This window comes from Polypterus senegalus, chromosome 6 (assembly GCF_016835505.1).
Source record: "Polypterus senegalus isolate Bchr_013 chromosome 6, ASM1683550v1, whole genome shotgun sequence".
Classification (NCBI taxonomy): Eukaryota; Metazoa; Chordata; class Cladistia; order Polypteriformes; family Polypteridae; genus Polypterus; species Polypterus senegalus.
This window is the reverse complement of record NC_053159.1, coordinates 11529232-11556791: the sequence shown is the minus strand read 5'-3', so window position 1 is coordinate 11556791 and position 27560 is coordinate 11529232. Positions and strand designations below refer to the sequence as shown.

The 27560-nt window shown below is 43.8% G+C and overlaps 1 protein-coding gene across 2 annotated transcripts in view; it reads left to right on the top strand.

Annotated features, from left to right (window-relative positions):
* The first annotated feature begins 12432 nt into the window (after positions 1 to 12432).
* LOC120530787 (G-protein coupled receptor 39-like) overlaps positions 12433 to 27560 on the top strand; it is a 259986-nt gene continuing 244858 nt past the window's right edge. The window contains exon 1 of one of the 2 annotated variants that reach the window (XM_039755394.1): positions 12433 to 13524. In XM_039755394.1, the coding sequence (XP_039611328.1) occupies positions 12703 to 13524 (822 nt within the window). In that variant the 5' untranslated portion in view covers positions 12433 to 12702. Of the gene's footprint in view, positions 13532 to 27560 lie in introns of both variants that reach the window. The other variant, XM_039755393.1, reaches the window with a different exon arrangement.

Here is a 27560-nt window from a genome sequence, read left to right as displayed (position 1 = left end):
TGTATCTACTCCAGAACATTCTGAAGAGTGATCAGATGGATTGCAGTTATTTGCAGAGTCCCTCTTTGCCATGAAAATGAACTTAATCCCAAGAAACCCATTTCCGCTGCTGTTGTGAAGAAGGCTTCAGGGCGCCCAAGAAAGTCCAGCAAGCGCCAAGGACGACCATCTCCTAAAGTTGATTCAGCTGTGGGCACCACCAGGGCAGAGCTTGATCTGGAATGGCGGCAGGCAGGTGTGAGTGAGGTGAAGACTTTTGAAGGATGACCTGATGGGCGTCAAGAAGGGCAGTAAAGAAGCCAAGAAAAACATCAGGGACAGACTGATATTCTGGGATTGGACTGCTGGGAGAAAGTTATTGTCTCTGATGAATACCCTTTCTGATTGTTTGTGAAGAAAAGCTGAGCTGCGCCACCATCTATCTATCTATCTATCTATCTATCTATCTATCTATCTATCTATCTATCTATCTATCTATCTATCTATCTATCTATCTATCTATCTATCTATCTATCTATCTATCTATCTATCTATCTATCTATCTATCTATCAGTCCTGTGTCACGCAAACAGTAAAGCATCCTTTGACCATTCATGTCACATTGGGTTGCTTATCAGCCAAGGGAATGGGCTCATTCACAATTTGGCCTAAGAACACAGCCATGAATAAAGAATGGGACCAAAACGCCCTCCGACAGCAACTTCTCCCAACCATCCAAGAACAGTTTGGTCACCAAACCGTAAGGCAAAAGTGATAACTAAGTGGCTTAGGGAACAAAACATCGACATTTTGGATCCATGGCCAAGAAACTCCCCAGACCTTTTAATCCCATTGAGAACTTGTGGTCAATCCTCAAGAGGCGGGTGGACAAACAAAACCCACCAATTCTGACAAACTCCAATCATTGATGATGTAAGAATGGGTTGCCATTAGTCAGGATTGGGCCCAGAAGTTGATGGACAGCCTGCCAGGGCGAATTGCAGAGGTCTTGAAAAAGAAAGAAGGGCCAACACTGCAAAGATGGATGCATAAACTTCATGTCATTGTCAAGAAAAGACTTTGAAGCTTCTCAAATGTATGTAATTCTACTTCAGTATACCAAAGAAACATCTGACACAAAGATCTAAAAACACTTAAGCAGCAGACTTTGTGAAAATTAATATTTGTGTCATTCTCAAAACGTTTAGCCACGACTGTCCATGGAGTTAGCAGAGGCGTACATGAAAAGAGGGTGGAAGATGGCAGTCTACCCTGTAGAATCGCCTGCAGATGTTTCACCTGAACATCCACCCAATTATTTCCGAAGGCTGTCAGAGTTACCGGTTTTAGGCAAAAATAAAAAGTGGTTAAAGAACTGGCAGAATAGGCAAAGAGAGAGAAAGAGAGCTTCTGGCATTGGCTTAGAAGAAGCAACACAAAATGCAGAGAGTTAGGATCCTGGGGCCAACTGTAGGGAGTAGTCCTTCTTGCTGCTGCCCCACCATTCTGAGATGTCCCAGGATCAAAGGGACAAAACAGCAGGGAAAGTTGCCTTCCTGCTGATGACCCTACAGCCAGCCCGTCCGCACTGGTGGAGGAGCATCAGGCAAAAATAAAAACCTGTGGATCCATCCCGTCAGACCCTTCTTCAAATCTTCCTTTATTCAATCCATTGTAAGAAACGACCGGGATGCCCCTGAGATGGAAGGATGGTGGAAGGCAGCTTTTTTTAGGACACTGCCTCCCCCAAGACGCTAGATGGCAGCTTCCCTGGACTGCAGCGGTGCCCTGGATTCCCGCAGGGCACAATGGGACATGGAGTTTGGCAAACATAGCCCTGCTGGGTACAGTGGGTGCCGCCAGGGGACGCTATGGGAAGATGGTGGGAGATGAAGTTCTCACCTAGCCCAGAAGTACTAGTGGATCACGAGGACGGAAACCTCAAAGTACTTCCGGGCTGATCAAAGAGGTTGAATTCTCCGTCTGGCCCAGAAGTACTGGCAGGTCACATGGATGGGAGAACAGAAGCACTTCCGGGTCAAGGACTTTAGAAAGGACTGCAGAACACCCTGAGTCGGGAAGAGGTGGACAACGCTTGCTGGGAGGTGTGAAGTAGAAAGAGAGAGAAAAATTGTGAGCTTATTGTGTTTGTTTGATTGTCTATAGTGGCTGTGGTGCTTGGAGGGCACTGTATTAAGAAGAAAAAGAATGAAAAAGAACTTCTTAGAGGTTTTATCTACTGTCCTGTGTGTTTGTCTGTTGGGTTTGAGAAGTAACCCTCATCTACCTCTGCTTCGGCCTCTGTCACTTTCCCTTTCCCAGTGCTACCATCCCCATCACTCTATTGCCCACATATTTATTGTCTCTCCTGACGTGTCCATACCACTTCAACCTACTTTCTTAAACTTTCTTGTATATCTGTCTCTCAGTTTTCTTGAGCCTCTGATGGTCTCGTTTCTTATTCTGTCCTTCTTTGTAATTTCGCACATCCATCTTAACATTTCTGCCACATCCAACTTCTTCTCCTGCACCTCCTTTTCTGGCCATGTCTCTGCACCTGCCATCACTGCTGGTCAGACCAGACCTTTAACACTCACCTTGATTCTTCGATCACACAAAACTCCTGATACCTTCTCCCAATTGTCCCATCCACACTGCACTCTCCACACCCAAAGCACACTGGCAATGTGGAGTGACAGGCATACGATTAACTGTTTTGAGGAGCAAGGTCCTTGCTTTAAGGAGTCAGTGGTCCTAATAAAGTGTCCACTAAGCATATATGAATTTTAGTTTGCACCTTCTCCCCCATGTCTATCCTCCAGGCATTCTGGTTTTGCTCCACACATCCCCAAAGATGTGCAGGTGATGTTATTTGGCGACTCTAATTTGGCCCTGGGTGAGCGGGAGTGCGGCTGTATGGGGGTCCGAGATTTGTCTGGTGTCTTGTCCAGGGATGTGTTCTGCTGAGATAGATAGGACCCATTTCAGCCACCCATGACTCTGAATTGCATAAAGTAAGCTTGAGGATGTCATGCTTTGTATATATTTATGGTAATTGTCTGCTTTAGAAGTTACGCTTATTCTCAGTGTTATAATACTTTTAATTATTTCACTAATTAGCGGCTTTAGTGAAGTGAAACAAAAGATAAATAAGAATTATTGGTCCTTAACTGCAACTGAGAAGTTCTTGTAGCGGATGATAATTCTTCAAATTGCAAAACAATGCAAACAGTTCCTAATTCTAGGGGCTTGAACTGTGCCTTCTCTGACTCCAGACAAAAGGCTGGCGTGATCTTTCAAAATGATTTATCCTTTAGGCATTATGTGTCTGTGTTGTGTAACAGTTGTGCTCATTTTAAAGCATCTTGCACCACACCAAGGAAAGTCAGTCAGTCATTTGCTAATCTGCTTAGTCGTGAACAGCATCGCTGGGGTGAGAGGGTGCTGAAGCCTATCCCAGCTAGCATAAGAGCGCAAGGCAGGAACTAACCCATGAACAGGGGGACAGTCCATCCAAACGCTCACACACACTCGGCCAATTTAGTATCACCAATCCACCTAACCTGCATGTCTTTGGACTGTGGGAGGATAACGGAGCACCCGGACGAAACCCACTTAGACACGGGGAGAACATGCAAACTCCATGAAGGGAGGACCTGGGACGCGAACCCTGGTCACCTTACTGCAGGCAACAATGCTTTTAAGTTATCTGAAAATGCATTTAAAGAATCTTAAAATAAATTACTGTCCTCCTGGCATTGCAAGCAATCTTTGCGTCCATTTTGGAGAGTGGCATCATCCCAACTGACTGGAAAACGGGACTTGTCGCCCCTATGTGGAAAGGGAAGGGTGATCGCCTGGATTGCAGCAACTACAGGGGGATAATACTGCTCTCAATGCCGGGTAAGGCCCTTGCTAGGGTTGTCCTCAATAGGATCCGTGATCACTTGCTCACCTACCAGTGACCGGAACAGTCTAGTTTTACGTCTAAGAAGTCTACCATCGACCTAATCCTGGCACTGAAGGTTCTCATAGAGCACAAACGCGAATATCGGCAGAGTTTCTTTGCAGCCTTTGTTGATTTTCACCAAGCGTTCGACTCAGTTGATCGAGCTGCCCTGTGGGACATCCTGAGGGTCCGCGGGATCCCCTTGAGGTTGCTGTATATCATGGCTGGCCTGTACACTGGTACTGTGAGTCCTGTGCAGAGTGGAGGCAGGACCGCTGCGTTTTTCCCAGTTGATTCTGGGGTTCGTCAGGGGTGTGTTCTGCTCCTACTCTGTTCAATGCTTGTATGGACTGGGTGTTGGGCAAAGACGTGGGGTCCAGCAGCTGTGAGGCCTCTGTTGGTGAAGAAAGATTCATGGATCTTGACTTTGCTGACGATGCTGTGATATTCGCAGAGTCAATGGAGGCTCTGATCGGGGTGCTTGAGAGACTGAGTGAGTGGTCTGAGTGTCTGGGCTTGTGAGTGTCCTGATAAAAACCAAAGATCAGACCTTTAATGGCCTCTTGGGTACAACCATCAGCAGTGTGTCTGTCTGCAGAGAGAGTGTCGACCTCGTCGAGAGGTTTACTTACCTTGGCAGTCACATTCATGTCTCTGGTGACTCTTCCTGTGAAGTCAGTAGACGAATTGGGAGAGCATGAGGGGTCATGAGGTCGCTAGAAAGGGGTGTGTGGCGCTCCCGATATCTGCAAAAGGACGAAGGTCCAAGTCTAGAGTCCTGGTGGTTCCTGTCTTACTATATGGTTGTGAGACATGGACACTTTCCAGTGACCTGAGACGAAGACCGGACTCCTTTATCTGTGTCTCTCTTAGGAGAATCCTTGGGTACCGTTGGTTTCATTTTGTGTTGCTCATGGAGTCCCAAATGAGGCACATTACCTGCATTGTGAGGGATCGTCAGTTACTGCACTACAGCCATGTGGCGTGTTTCCCTGAGGGTGATCCAGCTTGTAAGATCCTCATTGTTGGGGACCCAAGTGGCTGGACCAGGCCAAGGGGTCACCCACGTAACACCTGGCTGCGGCAGATAGAGGGTCATTTCCAGAGGGTGGGACTGGACTGCGTGTCTGCCTGTTCTCATCCTCCTAGATCTCAGTGCCACATTTGACACCATTGATCACAATATTCTTAGAAATCGCCTTAGTCAATCGGTGGGCCTCTCTGGCAGGGTCCTACATTGGTTTGAATCCTACCTGGCAGGGAGAAAATTCTTTGTTAGTTGTGGTAATTACAACTCAAAGACACATGATATCCAATATGGTGTTCCTCAAGGCTCTATCTTGGGTCTGCTGCTCTTCTCAATCTACATTCTTCCGTTAGGTCAGATTATCTCAGGTTACAACGTGAGTTACCACTGCTATGCTGATGACACACAGCTGTACTTATCTATAGCACCTGATGACCCCGACTCTCTCGATTCACTAACACAATGTCTTACTGGTATTTCTGAATGGATGAATAGTAATTTTCTCAAGCTAAATAAAGAGAAAACTGAAATTTTTGTGATTGGCAATAATGGATTCAATGAGGTTATCAGAAATAAACTTGATGCACTAGGATTAAAAGTCAAGACGGGAGTAAAAAAAACTTAGGGGTAACTGTTGACTGTAACCTGAATTTTAAATCGCATATTCATCAGACCACTAGGACAGCATTTTTTCACTTAAGAAACATAGCAAAGGTTAGACCTCTTATATCATTGAAAGATGCTGCGAAATTAATTCACGCTTTTGTTTTTTAGTCACCTAGATTACTGTAACACAATCCTCTCAGGACTACCCAAGAAAGATATAAATCGTTTGCAACGAGTGCAGAATGCAGCTGCTAGAATCCTAACTAGGAAAAGAAAATCTGAACACATTTCTCCAGTTTTAATGTCACTACACTGGTTACCTGTGTCATTCAGGATTGACTTTAAAATTCTGCTTATGATTTATAAAGCCTTAAATAATCTCGCCCCATCTTATATATCAGAATGTCTGACACGTTATATTCCAAATCGTAACCTCAGATCCTCAAATGAGTGTCTCCTTAGAATTCCAAAAGCAAAACTTAAAAGAAGTGGTGAGGCGGCCTTCTGCTGCTATGCACCTAAAATCTGGAATAGCCTGCCAATAGGAATTCGCCAGGCTGATACGGTGGAGCACTTTAAAACACTGCTGAAAACACATTACTTTAACATGGCCTTCTCACAACTTCACTTTAACTTAATCCTGATACTCTCTATGTTCAGTTCATCATAATAACTATTCATGGTGGCTCTAAAATCCATACTCACCCCAACTCTCTCTTCTGTTTCTTTTTCCGGTTTCTCTGTGGTGGCGGCCTGCGCCACCACCACCACCTACTCAAAGCACCATGATGCTCCAACATTGATAGACTGAAAGCCAGAAGTCTACATGACCGCCATCATCATCAAGTCTTTCCGTGAGAACCCTAAATCCAAAGAGGACTGTTTCATTTATGTTAGGTAGGATGCCCAGAGGGGACTGGGTGGTCTCGTGACCTCAGAACTCCTGCAGATTTTATTTTTTTCTCAGGCCGTCTGGAGTTTTTTTTTGTTTTTTCTGTCCACCCTGGCCATCGGACCTTACTCTTATTCTATGTTAATTAATGTTGACTTATTTTCTTTTCTTACTGTGTCTTTTTCTATTCTTCATTATGTAAAGCACTTTGAGGTACATTTTTTGTTTGAAAATGTGCTATATAAATAAATGTTGTTGTTGTTGTTGCCCTGGGGGTTGCCAACCGGGATCCCGGCATGTTTCGATGTGTAGTGGGTGCGGCAACTCACTGTACCAGTGCATGCTCCCCAACTTGAACTTGACTTGACTTGAATGTGAAAAAAACAACTTTTCCAAGATCTCTTCAGTGCAGTTCAGTTTAGTTTATGCCTGACATAGATTTTTAAAATATTACACTGTTATATTTGAGGTACAAGGGGTGACACACAAATTCCTAGAAGCGGTCAATAACACGAGGGTAGGGTGTAGTTCTCAAATGTGCCACTAGGTGTCGATGCGTACAGTCTGGCTAATCAAGTCACTGAGTTGATTGAGTGCCTTTTTCTTGTATTTATTCAACAGTCGTGCATTGTTGAATAAATGACTTTGCCATTGTTTTTCTCCAAGCCAACAAGACGGATTGATGATTGCATTGTTTGTGTCCTGCCATGTTCCCATCTCTGCTGGGATAGGTTCCAGACTCATCTGTGGTCCTTAATTTGATTAAGTGTGTCAGAAAATGGATGGATGGATGTCAACCTATGTCATGCATGTGCATATGAGGGACACATTCGGAACTCATCCAAGATATGTAATTCTCCACCCGGGCGAAAGGGGCTGCTACTGCTAAAAGCATTATATTTTTTTTTCTCAGCAGCGAGATGATGCTCCTTGAGGGCACCTAACCCCATCCCTCCTGCTACCAAAGGAGGACGTCTCATTTGGATCCGGGTGAACTTAGACAACGGATTTCAGAGATCATTACTTACTCACAAGAGCTGATTTATGTTGTGTTTTGTGCTCATGAGTGCCTGTTTTGTTATTTATTGCCACACTTAAAAAAGGGGCAACCAGGCTGGGACCCCAACACTTTATACAAGTTCCAGCCATCCACTCATCTGCACTTCCCTTTTAGACCAAGTTATTGGTCAAATCTAAATTCAGCAATGACTTTATAAGCAAAGTCCGTGTGGTTGGGATCCACCGTAGGCCACAGATGGGGTTTATATAGTAAAGAGCACCTGAAAGCTGGCAAGGCATTCAGCAGTTGAACCTTTCAGATAACGCCAGGGCCAGTAAGCAGAATTCCTGCTGAACCGCAAACCTGACTAATTTAAAGGGCTAGTCGTGTCAAGTGAGTGTCCTCTTGCCATTTATGTCACATGTAGGCAGCAGTTATTTTTTCATCCATTGATCCATTTTCTGAGAATTGTGCTTTTGTTCCGGTACTGATGGCTTCATTCAAAAAAAAGAGAAAAACTCAGCTCCTGCCAATCAGCTCTGCCCCAGTCACTCCTTTTGGCTCCTCCCATCAGTTGTCTGTTGCCATGCAACAGTAATCGGGCAGCAATAGTGTGAAGGTAAATAAAAGAGGGAGTCCAGTCTGGCAGAGGCAGTTCACCCGACCCTGCTGCCAGACTCCTTCATGCATTGTTTTTGATTGTTAAAACTTTGTTGTTTGGCTGTTTTTGGACCAACGGCCAATCCTAGAAGATTTATTATTTTTGTATATTTGGTTGAGGGCTTTACCCAAGGCAACTAACAACATCAGTATAACAGTTCACAGCTTATTTTATTTTCCTCGGTTGAATAATTGGCAAGTTAAGTGGGCTGCTCAGGACCTCACAGGTAGTAACAGAGAGGGATCTGAACTTAGCGACAACTTTGGGATTTGAAATCCAATGCCTCAGCCGCTACATTCGGCTGACAAGTAGTGCAGTGGTAGAGACACCGACTGTGAACCAGAATTCCACTTGTCGGCAGAACTCCGCTCCCCATTAAACCCTAGTCGTGTTGCCACAGACTTTCCCAGCAGCACACACCAACTGTGCCAATAGTGATCAGAAGGAACCTGGCAAAGGAACAAAGAAATGAAAGATGAAGATGCAAGTTAGCAGTCAGCTCATATGATCCTCACAGGCTCTCCCATTCAAATGTGTACTGCTTTTTCACTTGTGATGATCAGTTTGTCCCCTTGTCCTAGCTGGCTATTTGGGCATTTGGGCAATGCCCGGTGGGCCGTGAACTCTGGTCTGGGCATGGGCCGGCCGTTTCATGAAATAAATTTTATCTACTGGATACTGTTTGACATTAAAGTAAATTTTCTAAACTACTGCGATTTATATACTCCTATATAATATACCGTATTACATCATCACGTTGTTTTAGTTGTCAGTACACAACATTGCAGCGAAACATTTGGTCCAAACTGCCTTTTGCCGATTTCTGTCTCGATACTGCTACATTTCAGTTAGCATATACATTATTGCAATTTATTTGACATCATATCTAGTATTTAAATTCTTTGGTACTAATAATTAGTTTAGATTATGTATTATGCATTTGATTGTTCTGTGGTCTTCAACTGCGATTATTAGCTTGATGAAATAAAGTTATAAAGCACAGGATAAGAATTTTTCATATTAGGACGGAACATTTATAGTTTATCGTTAAGTTAATGGAACATTTCAATCATGTGAGGATTTCATTATAATGTCAATGTCAAATTTATTTATATAGCACATTTAAAACAACATAGGAATGCTGTGGCCAAAGTGCTTTACAATAATAGAATAAAAACATAGAATTAACATGAATAACATAAATAGAAATAAAATAAATGAACATAAATAAAATAAATAATACATAGAAGTAATGTTATATAATAACAATTAGGAAATCATCTGTATTACTGAAGGTCACGGAATGCAAGTGAATAGAAATGAGTCTTTAATCTCGTTTTGAACTATTCTATTGTAGACGACTCCTTTATGTAACGAGGTGAAGAGTTCCACAGGCGAGGAGCAGCAGCTGTCAAGCCCTGTCTGTCCCCCTTGGTTTTACACTTAGTACGAGGGACAACAAGAGACAGCTGACCAGAAGATCTAAGCAGTTGTGTCTTGTTGTCCCTTGTACTAAGTGTAAAACTAAGGGGGACAGGCAGGGCTTTTGCAGCTGCTGCTCCTCGCCTGCGAAACTCTTTACCTCATCACATAAAGGAGTCACCTACAATTGAACTGTTCAAAACAAGGTTAAAGACTCATGTCTATAACCTCGGTTATCACTTATTCTATTGTAAATAAGCTAACGCTGCCTGTGCCGCAAGTGCAGTGTGAAAGATCATTCTCTGTGTTGAAGAGAATCAAAAGCCGCCTGAGAAGCACAATGACGCAAGAACATCTTGACACTAACAGTATTGTTGATGATGTGGCCGCTAAAAGCAGTGAACTGCGTAAGCTATTAGACTACTAGGGCACTGGCACTTGGACATGACATTGACATTTGACATGTACTCTAATAATCTGTAAGCCAGTATACTAAGTTTTTATTTTTCATTAAATTTTATTTCCAAGCATGTCGTCAAATTTGTAGTTGTCTAAACAACAGTGTGCAGATTACGTTTGGCAACAGTTTAGGTAGAATTCATATCATAGGCCCATAGCAAGTAGCGAGCTGCGTACTTATCACAAATTTTAAGAAATTTACAATGAATAGTGCATGGGCCGAGTGGGTCGACCTCGTCACGTCACTTATTGAAGGATGGTTTTGAGACCCAGTCCGCTCCTCTGTCTGTTCCCAAAGAGTCCTAAAACTGATCGTTTTGGGTAAAAGCGTCTACTGCCTTTTCAATTTTTGAATTCTTGTTTTATCTTTTTTTTTTTTTACAATTTTTTGGAGTTAACTTAATTATTATTGTAATAAGGACTGTTTGGTTATTTATACCAGGGGTTCAGCTGTGTGAAATCGAGCAAATTTTTTAAACAAAAAAACTTATATATATATATATATATATATATATATATATATATATATATATATATATATATATATATAAAATCATATTATTATAATATTATTTTTAAAGTGTTATTTTATATATATTTTTCTCAAGCAATTAAAAATACTATTTTATCTTCCTCCCGGGCAGCGCTGGGTAGTTCAGCTAGGTATATAAATATATATATAACTATAATATATACAGTACAGGCCAAAAGTTTGGACACTCAATGTGTTTTCTTTATTTTCATGACCATTTACATTGGTAGATTCTCACTGAAGGCATCAAAACTATGAATGAACACATGTGGAGTTATGTACTTAACAAAAAAAGGTGAAATAACTGAAAACATGTTTTCTATTCTAGTTTCTTCAAAATAGCCACCCTTTGCTCTGATTACTGCTTTGCACACTCTTGGCATTCTCTCGATGAGCTTCAACAGGTAGTATATATATATATATATATATATATATATATATATATATATATATATATATATATATATATATATATATATATATATATATATATATATACAGTATATATATATATATATATATACAGTATATATATATAATTATATATATAGATATAGTTATATAGATATATATATATAGTTATATATATGTTGAATAGTTTACTGTCAAATAATGTTAATTCTGGGCTCATCAGGCGTACACACTCACTGCACCCCGTCTCGGGGATTGAACCTTGGACGTCAGCGTCAGAGGCAAAGCCTCTTTATGTTGTGCCACGGCATGTGGTTCGTTTATTTGACAGCATGTAGATCCGGGTAATTACATTCATGGCATTTGTAGTCTGAATCACAATCTGATTGCATGGGTGGTTACCTACCAGGTAACACTTGTGGTTGGTCTGCAAGTCAGCAAACATCCTCCACGGTGCACTCTTTCAGTTGCGAGAAGCAGATCATAGAATGTTGAATAGTTTGTTGTCAAATAATGCAAAGAGTACGCGATACGTGTTTCGCCCTAATTCTGGGCTCATCAGGTGTACACACTCACTGCACCTTGTCTCAGGGATCGAACCTCGGATATATATATATATATATATATATATATATATGTATATATATATATATATATATATATATATATATATACTGTGTATATATATATATATATATATATACTGTGTATATATATATATATATATATACTGTGTGTATATATATATATATATACTGTATATATATATACATACACCTGACATACATACTATACACACCTGAATTCCACCACTGCCAACTCCCACACCCCCTTTCCCCTACAAGGCCGCACCACTTACATAATAGCCTTCATCAGAATTATCTCTAATGTTTCCTCATCTGATATGGAGACCTCATACACAGTTAACGGCCATTTAATATGAGGCATCGCGCCAAACTGTAAACGCTGTAAATGTCATTCAGCATGACTTTCATTATAAAGGCTTCTCTACCAAGTATTGAATAAACTTCCCTTAGCGTGTTCAATCCTTTCTTCCTGCGTCATTCCACATTATTGCACGTACCTTTTTATTTAGTGGATAGGAATGTGACGATTTCTTTGGCCATGTCATTTCCTTCAGTTAAATTTCATGTGCGTTGCTACATTGGAAATTATGTTTAATGGTAAAACTGTTGCCGTGTTGAGTGTTTATTTCCCCCCATTGTGAAGTAAGTAGGTGTGTTTGGGTCAGTCGAGGATTTTGAATACAGCCACCTCTCACCCTTCTTGCCTTTCCTGTTTTCATTACAGCATGTCTAACCAAAGTGAAACCTCTGTGTGTGTGTGTGTGTGTGTGTGTGTGGGTGGGTGCGTGTGTACTTGGGTGTGTGTGTGTGTGTGTGTGTGTGTGGGTGTATTTTAAAGCTCCTCTTCTGTGACCTCACAGGACACACCCTCTCGTCAGTCTCAGATTCTTACTGCCTAAATGATAAGAGCACCAGCAAGCCCAGCACCGCCTCCAGAGTGTCACGGCTTAATGTTTAACAGAGCCCCGCACCGTGTGTTGTAACCTACAAGTTAGTCAGCAGTGACTCCCCTGGCCGCCCCCACTTGTGGTCAGTGATGAGCTTAAAGTTGCCGAGTGGGGAGTGAAGAGCAGATCAGGGTCCCTGGGGCTGTAGGAGGAGACTAAGCAGCTGTTTGTTTTGCTTATCAGCCCTGCGCTTCAAACAAAACTGCATTTTTTAAATCTGAGGAAGGGCCATGGCGGACACCTCTGCATGTAAAGACTTTTTTACCTATGCAGTGTTACCTGAGCTGGAGCCCAGTCTGGCCATCAAGGTCTTCATCACGCTGTTGTATGTTGTACTGCTGCTGGTTGGCATCATCGGAAACGGGATCACCATCAAGGTCACGCAGGTCCTCAAGACCAAAGGCTATCTGCAGAAGAGCGTTACGGATCACATGGTAAGCCTGGCCTGTTCAGACATCCTGGTGCTCCTGCTCGGTATGCCGGTGGACTTGTACAGCTCTATATGGTATCCATTCCTGTCTGCCGCGGGTAATGCCAGCTGCAAGATCTACCAGTTTCTCTTTGAAACCTGCAGCTATGCCACCATCCTGAACGTGGCAACTCTCTGCTTTGAGCGCTATGTGGCCATCTGCCATCCTTTCAAGTACAAATCCCTGTCGGGCTCCAGGACCATCAAGATGATTTGTTGCGTGTGGCTGGCGTCCGTCTTCATTGCCCTGCCACTGCCTTTTGCTATGGGTGTGGAGGACCCTTTAAAGCCGATCCCGAACTTCAATTACACAATTAAGTCACGGCGCAGGCACACGAACTGCTATGTTAAAAATTCTAACTTCAGCATCTGCACCAACCTCACCTCCATGTGGAAGGTCTACCAGTTCAGTGTCTTCTTTGCCTTCATCGCTTACATTGTGGTGCTGGCCTCTGTCTCCTTCATGTGCCATAAGATGATGAATGCCTTGAAGGCCACCCTGGCGGGCACGGAACGGGAATCCAAATCTGATGGGAAGCATGAGAGTCAACGGACCAGGGCATCAAGGAAGCAGACCATCATTTTTCTAGGTAGGACAATGTTTTGTTCTAAAATGATCAGCTTCAGTTTGCCAACGTATTGGAAGACATGGTCCTAACGTAAATAATTTGTAATACTTGTCGGCATGTCCCTGGGTTGCAATAACTGCATCAAGCCTGTGAGTTATCAGCATCACCAGATGGTGGGTTTCTTCTTTTGGTTGTTCTTTTGTTACCACAGCCTCTTTCAGTTGTTGTTGGTTTCTTCTTCAGGAGGTGAAAGGTGTCCTCCACTGGGTTCAAGTCTGGAGATTGCCAGGTTAAGCCAGTCTAGAACCTTCCACCCCTCACTAGTCTGATGAAGTCCTTCAGAAATGTGTTTGGGGTCATTGTCTTGCTTCATGATGAAGTTCCTCCTTATTTGTTTGATTGCATTTCTTTGATTTTGGGACACAATTTGTTATCGCCGAGCGATTTTTTTTCTCCGTCGGTTCCAAATTTCAGCTTCATCGGCCGTCGTTTCGTGTACAGTACGAGAAAGGGCTGCGGTAACTTATTGCATCTTATAATGTGGGCTGTCGTAGGAGCGAAAGAATTTCTGTCATGTCAGAAATTTCAGTTGGCTGTCTTGCAGTTCGAGGAGCCTTCTGATGTCGCCATCAAATTTCCCAAAATTATTTGTCTGGTGATCGCAGTACATTGGATGTTGCCATTGTCATGTTCAATTTCACCATTTTTGATTTCAAAAAAAGCTAACGATCGATATAGTAACACACATAGAACTACACTCACCGGCCACTATATTAGGTACACCTGATCAACTGCTTGTTAATGCAAATATCTAATCAGCCAATCACATGGCAGCAACTCCGTGCATTTTGGCCTGTAGACATTGTCTGCTGAAGTTCAAACCGAGGGGCAGAATGGGGACGATAGGTGGGCTGGTTGTTGGTGCCAGACGGGCTGCTCTGAGTATTTTAGAATCTGCTGGGATTTTCACACACAATCATCTCTAGGGTTTGCAGAGAATGGTCAGAAAAAGGGAAAATATCCAGTGAGCGGCAGTTCTCTGGGCAAAAATGCCTTGTTGATGCCAGAGGTCAGAGGATAATGGGAAGACTGGTGTGAGCTGACAGAAAGGCAACAGTAAGTCAAATAAGCACTCGTTACAAATGACGTGTGCAGAAGAGCATCTCTGAACAGACAACATGTCAAATGTTGAAGCAGGTGGGCTACAGCAGCAGGAGACCACACCGGGTGACACTACGAACAAGCAGCTGAGGCTACAATTCACATGGACTTGCCAAAATCGGACAGCAGAAGATTGGAAAAACATTGCCTGGTCTGACGAGTCTCGATTTCTGCTGCGACATTCGGATGGTAAGGTCAGAGTTTCATGCAACAACAACACGAAAGCCTGGATCCATCCTGTCTTGTATCAACGTTTCTGGCTGGTGATGGTCATGTAATGGTGTGGGGGATATTTTCTTGGAACACTTTGGGCCCGTTAGTACCAACTGAGCATCGTTTAAATGCTACAGCTTACCTGAGTATTATTGCTGTCCCTTCATGATCTCTGTGCACTCATCTTCCGATGGCTCCTTCCAGCAGGATAACGTGCTATGTCACAAAGCTCAAATCATCTCACACTGGTTTCTTGAACGTGACAAGGAGTTCACTGGACTCAAATGGCCTCCACCGTCACCAGATCTCAATCCAATAGAGCACCTTTGGGAAGTGGTGGAGCGGGAGATTCACATCATGGATGTGCAGCCAACAAATCTGCAGCAACTGTCAATATGGACCACAACCCCTGAGGAATGTGTCCAGCACCTTGCTAAATCTATGCCACGAAGAATTAGGGCAGTTCTGAAGGTAGAAAGGGTCCAACCCAGTACTAGCAAAGTGGCAGGTTGAGTGTAAATGACCAAATGATGAAAGTATCATAGGAAACATCAACTGGAAGAACGTCAGATGAACACATGCAACAGTAATTTACGTACCTCCGGTTCTTTCTGTAAAACTGACAGACCGTATTGTCCACACCTCCGCCACCTACGTTGTTGCCATGTACTTATGTCGTCTGAGCACCTTGCTGTGCAGTTGAGGACAAGTGTGACTGACGACTCTTATCGCGTCAATGCCATGAAAAATTATGACAGTTTTGTACGTCTGTCCCCGACCTAATAAAGTGGTCGGTGAGTGTATATAATGCGGTGTCAGTAGTCGCCTGACCGCAATTTTTTAAATATCACATGGCATATGCCTGGCATAAAAATTGGCAGACAAAATGTTTCTGTAGCCGTCTGAGTTCTTTCTGCTGCATGGGTTACATCCGTAAAGACTAGAGAGCCTGTTCCAGAAGCAGCCATGACACCTTCACCATGGAGTGTGACAGGTGAGCGTGTATGTTTTGGATTGCGAGCAGATCTTGTCTTCCTTCACGATTTGGTAATCTTGTTCACATCGGTCCATAAAACCCGACCTTTTGTGGCTCAACTCTGCCCTTTTTTTCGATTCTGGCTTTCTGAGTTTTACTACTGATTGGTGTTTTGCATCTTACGGTGTGGTCTCTGCATTTCTGCTCTCAGGGTCTACTGTGACCGGTGGATTGTGACGCGTTCACCCTTGTCCTGTGGAGGTTGGTGGTGATGCCACTGACTGCTGTTTTGTGGGTTTCTGTCATCAGTTGTGGTTGACAAGACTGGAAGTGTAAGGTGACAGGACACGGGATACATCTGTTGGTTGTAGGACATTTCTAACAAGGAGGGCTCAATGGGGCCATTTAAAAGTCGTTAATTGGACGTGCAGGTTTAGCAGCCTGTTGCAGACACCAGGATTACTGTCAACTGAAAAGCAGACGCTGAACACTCTTACATAAGCCGGCACATGCCACAGCACGTCGCCAGTCACAGTGCGCACTCTCAACACTCTTGCTGTCATAGCTTACTGGACTTACTCTGACCACAAGTTGTCATCACATGCGTATGAGGTAGATCACCACTGGTGCAACGTGCTTCTCGTTCTCTTTATATGGTCTGCTGAAAGGCACCATACCTGAGAACAGCTATGGGCTGTTTAAAATCTCTCAAGCCTGTCAATGCAAACTGTGCTTTTTGTTGGAGAAGGATGGCATCGACAGATGAATAACGTGAATAACACCTGATAGATGAACTGCTGCGGTACTCAAACAGCCTGATAATTGAACTTCAGCGCATCTAATTGCAAAATCCATCGGCGCGTGAGCAACACTCTAAACTGTTTAGTGGGTCTGCGGCTTCCGTTAGTGTCTCTAAGACCACCTCAAGGCCTTTTGGGTTCCCGGAGAGCTGAGTCCTCCTTCAGTTGTTTTAGTCTTTTTTTGTGTATTTTGATTTTCATTTTAATGACTTTTATTGTACTTCACAAAACTTTAGCACATATTAATAAGTAAAGTAAAGAAATAAATTAACATTGATAGGTGGATTATGGGTAATATGTCTGTACTGTCAAGTACAGTACAGTTCAGATGACATCCATCCATTGATTATATTGTTGTGTTGCCTATCTATCTATCTATCTATCTATCTATCTATCTATCTATCTATCTATCTATCTATCTATCTATCTATCTATCTATCTATCTATCTATCTATCTATCTATCTATCGGCACTTTTTTAAACTCTGTATATTATATTAATAGGGGGATTTGCCCCCAGCTCGCTTTGCTCGCCAACCCCTGTGCCTGTGCTACACGCTCGTCTCTTGTGGTTCTTTCTTGGATACATCCTTCTTTCATTTTGGCCGGTGGAAGACTAGACGGTGTTAATGGTTGTAGATATTCTTCATGATATTGTAAGTTGATGTTTTCATCTTCTGCACCATCACCACCAACTGTTTCAGCAGAGTCTATTGATACGAATTTAACCAATTTACCGTGTAACCGTTCCAGATTTTTTGCCATTAATTCATTTGACTTCATCATTTCTCGGTGCTAGGATTGCCCGTATACCCATTTCTTCTGTTGATAACCCTTTGGGATGAAATTCTTCAATAAGATTTGGACATAATAAGTCTTCTTTAATTGAGAACTTAAAGTGAGGAAAACATAAACATTTATTAGAGCTGAGAGCGCAGGAACTGTGTCTGACAAAAGCATTCACATGAATGAGAGGTGAGAGTGGGTGTGGGCCGTTAACCGGAAATGGTTGAGGGGAGGGCGGGACTAGAAAAAATCTCATGGCCAAAGTCTCAGCTCACGGGACTTGAAAAACTCTTTCAAAAAGTCTTGTCTCGTTGCAGGTTTTTTTTTTTTTATTATAACAGAGATAGTATATTATGCCTTTCATATCTATCTATCTATCTATCTATCTATCTATCTATCTAATAATGCCTTTCAAATATATTAGTGCATTTCAATGCATTCTTTCTCTCTGTTTTGATAGTAGTATATAGAAAATATGTATTCTTCCATTCATCTGTCTGTCAATTATATGATGCTTTTTATCTTTTGGATATATGCTGCCTTTCATATCCATGTATCAATCCATCTACAGTGACGTAATGCATGTAGCAATAAAATGCATTGCACTTGTCATTCCAACAGATGGTGTGAAAAAAAATGTATTACTTCAAATGTTTGTGATGTGCCATCTGTTGGAATGACAGAACAAAGCAACCAGACACACAGACAGTTATCCTTTTATTAAGGTATATAGTGCCTTTCATATCTACAGTATCTTGTCTGTTTTTTTTATGTCTTTTCTCTTTTTGACATTATACAAAGGTGTAAGCTGGGAAATTCTTTTAAATCAATCTGCTGCCATTGTTACCAAAGCATCACCTTGATTAAGAAGTAATAAATGGGCATGTGTGTTCTGCATTAGGGTGTACATGTCATGAATCAAACTGCCCAGCCTCTGACCCAGTCTGTAAAATGGCAATACGTGTGACATATCTGTGCCTTCATGTTGTCACTGCTGCTGTGTGACACGTGGTACCCAATGAGCTCTGTGCCTGTGATTCTCAAGCAAGCTGTCTGTCCATCTTTATTTTGCACATCATTTTACAAAGAGCTTTTAGCAGGAAGTAAGTTTCCGTTACAGTATCTGGTCCATCACTCGTCTAATGCAGATTCAGTAAGGTGTTGATGGATGGACGGACGGATGGGTGGGTGGATGGATAGCAGATTGAATAATTCTGGACACTCCGATACAAACACCTTGTTCTTGGTGGTCTGCTGTAGCATCAGCTTTTGCTCAGGCTGCCATTTCATTGGCTACTTTTCCTCCCCTGTGATCTTAAGCAAGGCCTTTTTTTAAATAAATATTGCAATTCAGGGTTAAGTGCCAACTAGGGTGGGATCTGGTTTGCTGAAGCTCTAAAACATGGATTACGCAGGTTCAGTTAATAATAAATGGGCGCACTGGTGAGCTCTTCTGGCATTATTATGCACTTGTGAGGACTCATTGGAGACGCTCGCCTGGTTTTAAATGTACAGTATGTTGCGGTGGTCTCCAGCTGTTAAAGCTCTGCGTGTGTGGGCAGCAGTGCAGTGTCTCTCAGCGATGGCACCACACTCACCGGGTGTTCTCCGGAGCTCAAGAGGAGTCGGTCGCCATTCAGTTTGTTCTCCTGTCGTGTTTCTGTGTTTCGCTGATCCAAGCTGTCTGGCCTGTGCTGGAGGTCGGGTGTGGGGGGGTCGGAGGGCTGACTAAAATGAAAAACTCAGTTCAGCTTTCTCTAGCATTTACTGTGTATAAATAAAGCATTGTGGTCTAATGGATGTCATGAAAAGTGCAGTACGTTTTGCGGTGGTTTCCTCTTACTGTTTCCTGTAACCCGGGTTATTCTTTATTTGGTCTGAAGAGACGTGCAGCATGTGCTGTGGTGTTCTTGTCTCCAGAAACTCCCTTCCAATCCTGACCTTGTCACCGAATGTGATTAGTAGTTGGTGGCATTGTCACCTCTGTAGAGTGTGGTGAAATTCTCGCTTCCTTTTCCGACCGACCTGCAATAATTTGGAGTCAATCAGCTGGGTGGCATGGTGGCTCTGAGGCTAGGGGATCTGTGCCAGCAATCAGAAGGCTGCCAGTTTAAATCTCATTAATGCCAGAAGTGATTCCGCTCTGTTGGCCCCCTGAGCAAGGCCCTTAACCTGTGTAAAAAGATTCACACAACACAGGAAAAGGTTTGGGGGGCAGCCGTCCGTATATGTGACATAAGGGGGGCCAAAGATGAGGGTTTGGTTTAGTAAATGGAAAGGTCTTGATGGACATCGATTCAAAACAGAGGGAGAAACGACGTTACTCTGGCAGGAAGCGGAAGTGAGGTCGTCAGGCCTGGAGCAGGAAGTGATGTCATCTAGTCCAGGCGGAATTTCCTGTGGTTGGTCCGGAGATGATAAAGAGGATGAATCAGTGCACTCCGCCACCCCCTGGACTGGCATGGAATTATCCCCTTTTGAGCCCTTCAGTGTGTGACACCTGCAATTGCTTCATCCCTGGGTATGACGTTAACCTGCATCACGTCTTCCAAACTTTCAGGGTACACTTAGGGGTTGGTGGCAGGATTGGCAAAAAAAAAAAACTAACAGTGTTGACCAGTGTGGTGCTGAGGTGTCACCCGCTGCACTCGGGTCCCAATCCAGGGAGTTCATCGTGTGGTGGGTGTGGCAACGTGCTGTCAGCACATGCTGCCAACCTCCTCCTCCTCCTCCTCCTCCTGGAGTCAATCCCAGCAAGATGACAAGCATCCCTGTAACATGATGCTGCCACCATCATGCTTCACCATAGGGTACTAGACAGCTGAGGAGCTGGACTTCTGCCCAAAGAACTCAATTTTGGTCTCATCAGACCAGAGAATCTCTTTCCTCATGCTCTCGGTGTCCATGAAATGCCTTTTACTTAAGCGTGGTGAGCCGCTCTACTAGAAATGTCTGATTGATAGAGTGCTGCTCAGATGTCCATCCATCCCATCTCAGCAGAGGACTTAATGAAGCTCAGTTATAGTGACCATTAGCTCCATTATGACCTCCCTGACCAAGACCCATCTTGCCGTTTTTCTCAATGGGACCAGCCAGCCAGCTCTAGGATGACACCTGGTGCTTTCAAATGTCTTCTGTTTCACAATTGTAGAGGCCACTGTCCTCCTGGGAACACTCAAAGCTTTAGAAATGTTTACCCTGATTATACCTCACCACAGCTTGATCACAGAGGTCTAGAGAGAGCTCCTTGGACTTCCCTGCATCCATCCGTCCATTCCTCCATCTGTTCATCCATCCATCTGTCAGTCCATTTGTCCATCCACTCATCCATCCATTTGTCCATCCGTCCATTCATCCATCCATCTGTCTGTCCATCCATACATCCATCCCTCCATTCACTCGCACCGTGGTATTAACACTAATTCCGTGCAGCCTTCAATCTTAAACAATAAAACACGCAGAAGCTCCGTCTCATCGTAGTCTGTCGGGATCAACTATCGACTTCTTTCTGGCTGGCCGGCTTCTTACGAGGGCGAGTTCCTGAAGGGGCGGGGCTTGGTGCCCTCATTGGATGGTTTTCTCAAAGGTGCAGGGAGAGAAGAAGAGAAAGTCAGCAACAGCGCCCCCTCTGTCTTCCAATTTCCGTGCGCTTCAGTAGACATTTCAAGGTCTACGGGTTACCCTTTCCTTTCAGCTTTTGTGCCCCAGGAGTGGCTTGTATGTACTGTAATTTTCTTTCTTTCTTTCACATCATTTCTGAGCTGTCTTTAATGGATCTTTCTTTCTTTCTTTCTTTCTTTCTTTCTTTCACATCATTTCTGAGCTGTCTTTAATGGATCTTTCTTTCTTTCTTTCACATCATTTCTGAGCTGTCTTTAATGGATCTTTCTTTCTTTGGTTGCCTTCTGCTCACCAGTTTAACTCTGCTGCGTTCTCCGTGTTGTGGGCGCCTTTACAGGAGTAGCTTTAAGCATTATGGATGCACTTGTTCGGATCGACTTGGGTTTCTTTTTTTTCTCTCCTTTTTCCTTCCCACTTGAAGCCTTTTAATGCATATCCCTAACCTCGACTCAAGCCTCTCGGCTGTCAGAGCCAGGAGTACATGACTTCCATGGAAAGAGCATCGATAAACTGCTCTGACAGCACAATTCACAGCTAAGAAAAACAGCAGACACGCACCAGGAGGTGAATGCCGGCTTGCTTACCGGGCTATTTTTAGAGCAAAGACCAAATGAAACAGACATTTTGTGGCAATGCATACTTTGTCTTTCTGATACAATAAATCTCATTATTCTCATTTAGGAAGGTTGCTTTGTCATATACACTCCCTGGCCACTTTGCTAGTACCGGGTTGGACCCCCTTTTGCCTTCAGAACTGCCGTAATTCTTCGTGGCATAGACTCAACAAGGTCCTGGAAAACATTCCTCAGGGATTTTGGTCCATATTGACAGGATAGCATCATGCAGTTGCGGATCCAACAGCACCAGGCACAAAGCAGGAACCAGCCCTAGAAGGGATGCCAGTCAATCTGAGTCAGACTCGCCCACAGGGCTTCATAAATGGATATTTAACATAACTTGACACTTTCTAACTCATTCTATTCAGTTCAAAGCCTTGGATTCTGTAGTCCATCCTGGCAGCACCAGAGGAAACACAAAAACCAAACCAGGAGGGCTATCCTTGCTCACTCATGCCACATTTATTCACTCATAATGTGTGATTCTTAACCCACTTAATCCATTTCAGGACCAGAGGGGCAGAAGCCTGTGCTGATAGCCCAGGAGACACAGAGGTGGATGACATCCCAGTCCACACATAACTGAAAATCACCAGTTAGGACACAAATGTTTGAGCTGTGAGAGAAAACCTGCAGTATGGGGACACAGAGAGAGCAAGCAGCTTGACACAAGCAGTAGCCACCCTAGGAAGTGAGCTGAGGACTACGAAGCCATGAGAGCGTACACTTGTGCTAACCACTGCACTGCCAGAAGCCACAAAGCCATTTATTTGTTTCCAAATGACAAGTGTAATCAATCAAGGAATCAGCTAGCATGCAATCACTCAAGCTATTAAGTAATACTAATTAAAATATTAATGAATCAAGTGAATAAATACATAATTAATCACGGCATTTGTTCGTTCATTCAGTCGTTTGCTTTCTTAATTGCTCAATGAATGCTCAGAAGCTGGTGGGCCAGAAGGAACGAAAAAAAAATATATAGCTCTCAGCAAAACGTCCCCTCAAGACGGTTGGGTTTTTATCCACATTTGCTCACTTCCTCCATAAGCTTCCCTTAACAGTCAACTTGGAGTTTTATCATCGATTTGCTATAAAGAACATCTGATTGAGGGCTTGTGCTTGCGTACATTAAGAAAAAACGGGCGCGTGCGTGTGCGCCTGTGTGTGTGTGTGTGTCCGCGCGCGTGCGTCTGCATCTGTGTGTGCGCAGGCGTGCGTCTGCATGTGTGTGTGTGTGTGTGTGTGTGTGTGCGTGCGTGCGCGTGCGTTTGCGTGTGTGTGCGCGCGCGTCTGTATGTATGCATGCATAGACATATATAGACAGACGACGCATTCACTGTGTTGCCCAGTCGACATGATACGTCAGCGCATCCACCACATTGCGAGTGGCAAAAGTGCCATTTAAGCTAATACAGGCAGACGTGGAACCGGGTTTGCTGATGAAAAAACAATAGCGTTTAAAACAGTATCGTTTACATACAACAGATTTTGTCGAATCGTTTAAATGCAATTATTTATATCCATTTAAACACTAATAATGGCAATTGGCGAGCGCCCTCTTCTACGTGGTGGTGTGCTGGGAAGGCAGCATAAAGAAGAGGGACGCCTCACGTCTGGACAAACTGGTGAGGAAGGCAGGCTCTATTGTAGGCACGGAGCTGGCATCTGTGGCAGAGTGATGGGCGCTGAGCAGACTCCTGTCAATCATGGAGAATCCACTGCATCCACTGAACAGGATCATCTCCAGACAGAGGAGCAGCTTCAGCGACAGACTGCTGTCACCATCCTGCTCCACTGACAGACTGAGGAGACCCCACACTATGCGACTCTTCAATTCCACTCGGCGGGGTAAACGTTAACATCATACAAAGTTATTGTCTGTTATACCTGCATTGTTATCACTCTTTAATTTAATATTGTTTTTTTTCCAGTATGCTGCTGCTGGAGTATGTGAATTTCCCCTTGGGATTAATAAAGTATCTATCTATCTATCTATCTATCTATCTATCTATCTATCTATCTATTAAATAATAATACACTTTTTAATAGTAATAATTATTATTAAATAATTCCTCCCATATAAGTAACATTTCTTGGACTGCCTTCTTCCATCTCCGAAACAGTCCTCGGTTCAAACCCCAGTCATTAACTGTGCCGTAATGCACGTGTCCTCCTCAATTTTTTCCAAGTTTATCAGCTCACCATGAGTTAGTGTGGAAGTGGGCGCAGTGATGGACTGGCATCCTGTCCATGTGTCTTGTACCCGATGCTCCAGTGCCCTTGGCCCCTCAAATGGATCAAGCACGTTTCATAATGGTGAGATGGATGGATGAGTTTTTATTTATATGGCTTGTTATCCATTCCTCTCAGGACATTAACATGGAAGGCACTGTTAGAGTGAGATCAGCATTACAGAACGAGAGGTTTCCTCCAAAGTTGCCCTTTCAGTTAAAAGAAAAACGGTGGCTTTGAAAGCGAGCCGCACGGCTAATCTTTTCTTTGTGTCCGACATGAGTCTTGAAGTATGTGACGTGGTACAAAGTACACACTAATCAAGATGGAGATAAGACCTTAGAAGGAAATGCAGGAGTTAGCACTTCACTTAGGCAAGTGGGAGGTTGTGGATGGGGGGCTGGGGTGTGTGGTTTTTACGTTAGTCAGGTGGGTTTGCTTTATTTAAAGATAATAACGAATGAGGACCTGCTGAGACGTGGCACTCATCTGGTGAGATAGCAATGGCTCCCCCTGTGTCCACATCGAGGGTCCCATTGCCTCCTGACATGAGCTCAGCTTACTTGGTGCTCAAGCTAAAGTCCTGGGGCAGCCAAAAACTGAAGGTCCCCTCAGGCTTATTGATATGTGTGTGGAGTGAAGGCTCCTCTGTCTGGTCTGATCCCTCTGCTGTGGCACAAAAACGCTGATAAACTTAATAGCGGCCATGACAGAAAGATGTCCGAACTTGCTGTGTATGGGACTGTATAGCTGCAGACCAGTCAGAGTGCCCTTGCTGATCACTAAATGTGCCTACAGTGGGCACGTGAGCATCAGAACTGGACCACTCAACAATGGAACAAGGTGGCCTGGTCTGATCTGAGAAAATCCCGTTCTCCTTTTTAGATCACGTGGATGGCTGGGTGTGTGTGCGTCAGTTAAGAAAGGATGCACTATGGGAAGAAGGCCAGCCAGAGGAGGCAGTGTAATACTCTGGATGAGGTTCTGCTAGGACACCCTGAGTCCTGGCATTCATATGGATGATACTTTGACACGTACCACCTACTTAAAGATTATTGCCGACCACGTGTGCCCGTGCATGGCCATGGTACTCACTGATGGCAGTGGCCTCTTTCACTAGAATAACGCCCCACCCTAAGTGCACAAATCGTTTAGGAATGCGTTGAGGAACACGACGAAGAGTTCAGGGTGTTGACTTGGCCTCCAAATTCCATGGATCTCAATCCGGCTGAGCATCTGTGGGATGTGCTGTGTGGACACCTGAGGGCGGGCAGCTCCTCAAACAGCCGACACAACAGACACCAGGAACGCAAGTTCAGCACAGCACATGTTTATTCATCTGTGGGAAACGCTTTGGTCTCGTTTCCCACCTATGCAGCACAGTACAACAAGCACAATAACCACAAGCAGTCGCTTCATCTCTCTCTCTCTTCTTTCTCTTGTCTGCCTCCATTCCTCGTCTTCCTCCTCCCACAAGCTTTGTCCTCCACTTCTCGACTCCCCAAATGCCCCTTTTATAGAGCACCTGGAAGTGCTCCAGATATTCCACAATCTCCTTCTGGCCGCACTCCCGGGTGTGGCGGCAGGCCTGCAGAGGAGGGCTCAGCTCTTCTCCATGGACCCCTTGGAGGTGGCCATGAGACCCCAGCAGGATTGAGTTTCCATGCTCCAAACTGTAGTAAGCCAGGAGTGCTGCCCTCTGTCATTCCGGGGGAGGTACGGCTTCCCGTTACATTTGGAAAACCAAATGCAATCCATGAAGGCACCACCTCAAAATTTATAGGACTAATGTCTTGGTGCAGATACCACAGGACACCTTCAAAGGTTTTATGGGGTCCATATCTCGATAGGTCAGAGCTGGTGGAATAAGGGGGACCTACACAATAATAGGCTTTGCTGAGGTGCTTTGTCATGCAAGCGTGTCTGAGGATCTCCTCACAGGCTTGGACAAGGTATGTGTTAGGGGGGACTTTCTCTTCTCCTTCTCTCCCCATACCTCTGAGAAGAACTTCACCACAAGGAAAAGGAAAATGATCCGTACTGAGATGACCCCATGTTCACCTGACTTGCTTTTTCCATCTTGCTTTATTGTTTTTTTTGGCGTCTGACTTCTCCTTCTAGTCTTGGCGCTCTCTTCCCTCCTCTTCTCCTTTCTCCTGCCACAGCTTTAACTTCCCTTACAGCTGATTTGGCCTTCCGAGTCAGGTGCTCCATTTTCCCCATGAACCCTTGGCGGCCATTGCAAATCCAGCCATTCCACCCTTATCAGGACCAGGGGAAAGGCACCAACTACTAATGACGCCATACACATACACTTGACATCCGTTACAGCTCTTGCTCCTTAACAGAGCCCCCCATATTCACGTTTACTCGACTATCTTGGCCTCTTTTTGCATAAAACTCTCTGCTAAGCAAATAAACGTCAATGTCTGAAACTAAATTTATGGCAAATGTGTAACGGTGGACGCGCTCTCCAAAACCAGCACCTACACCACCAGGACCCACGGCCTGGCAGGTTGAGGACGTTAGACCCGACAAGCCGTACCTCTTCCAAGTAAACTTCCCCAATCGACAATCAAAAATAAGCCAATAAGCAAACAATATGCACAATAATAAAGTGAGTATACTGTATATTAACTCTTTCAGGGCGGATGTTGACTTTTGTCAAAAGGAGGAGTTGACGATGGTAATCGACTGTAAACTGTGACAAAACCAACCGTTATGTTTTAGTTGGACTCTCGTTGCCAGAAGGAAAGTTAGCATCATTGGTCTGACCGAGATTTCCTGCGCTCACGTGAGTAGCAAGGCGCAAACAACGGCAAAAATGGCACTGACACCTGGCGAGAGATCAAAGCAAATACGTAAAGTAAATGCGTAAAGCAAAATACTCTGTGGACGACATTTTGCCTGTTATCTCTGAACTAGACTATGACTTGTCGGTCTCCGATTTTGAAAACGAATATGAGGTTCCAGCTTCAGCTGACTGGTCCCCAGCTTATTGTGGTGCTAAACAGGTTCATGTAGCTGACACGCCTATGGCACTGTTCGCCAGGAGGACTGCCACTTAACAAAGATAAGAGGTAGAAACCAGATTGCAATGCACAGCGACCAGTAAAAACAGCCTGGCAGCAAGTCTGCCGCACATTCTTGGCAAACTGGCAGCCACAGCATGCAGCAACAGACATTTTATGCTGCTTTCTGCGTGAAACCATTGCTTTTCAGAAACTATGTTTTTTGGAAAAAATATTCAGCCCTCAAACAGTTAATAAAATAAAAAAAAAAAATGAACAAATTTCAAACAATATATATATATGTTACGGCCAAAACCCGAAATCGGCCAAATCGGGAAATGGCCAAATGTTGCTGTAAATTTACCGGCCAATGTCCGATCTTTTCCTTGATTAATTTTGGATTTTGCCAGCCAGTTTGCGAAATGGCATGGGGTGATTGACCAAAGTCGGAAGAAAAAAGGCATGAGCAGCGATTTGTCGCGCACTTAGTAGTGCAATTGCATCGAGTGTAGCCTTGGCGGCTTTTGTTCAGAAAGCGGACACCACTTGGTCGTTTCACAATAATTAAGGTTAGGTATATAAACAGGTTTCACATTTCTGTTATCATGTTAGCCCTAAAATAGTGCCTTAA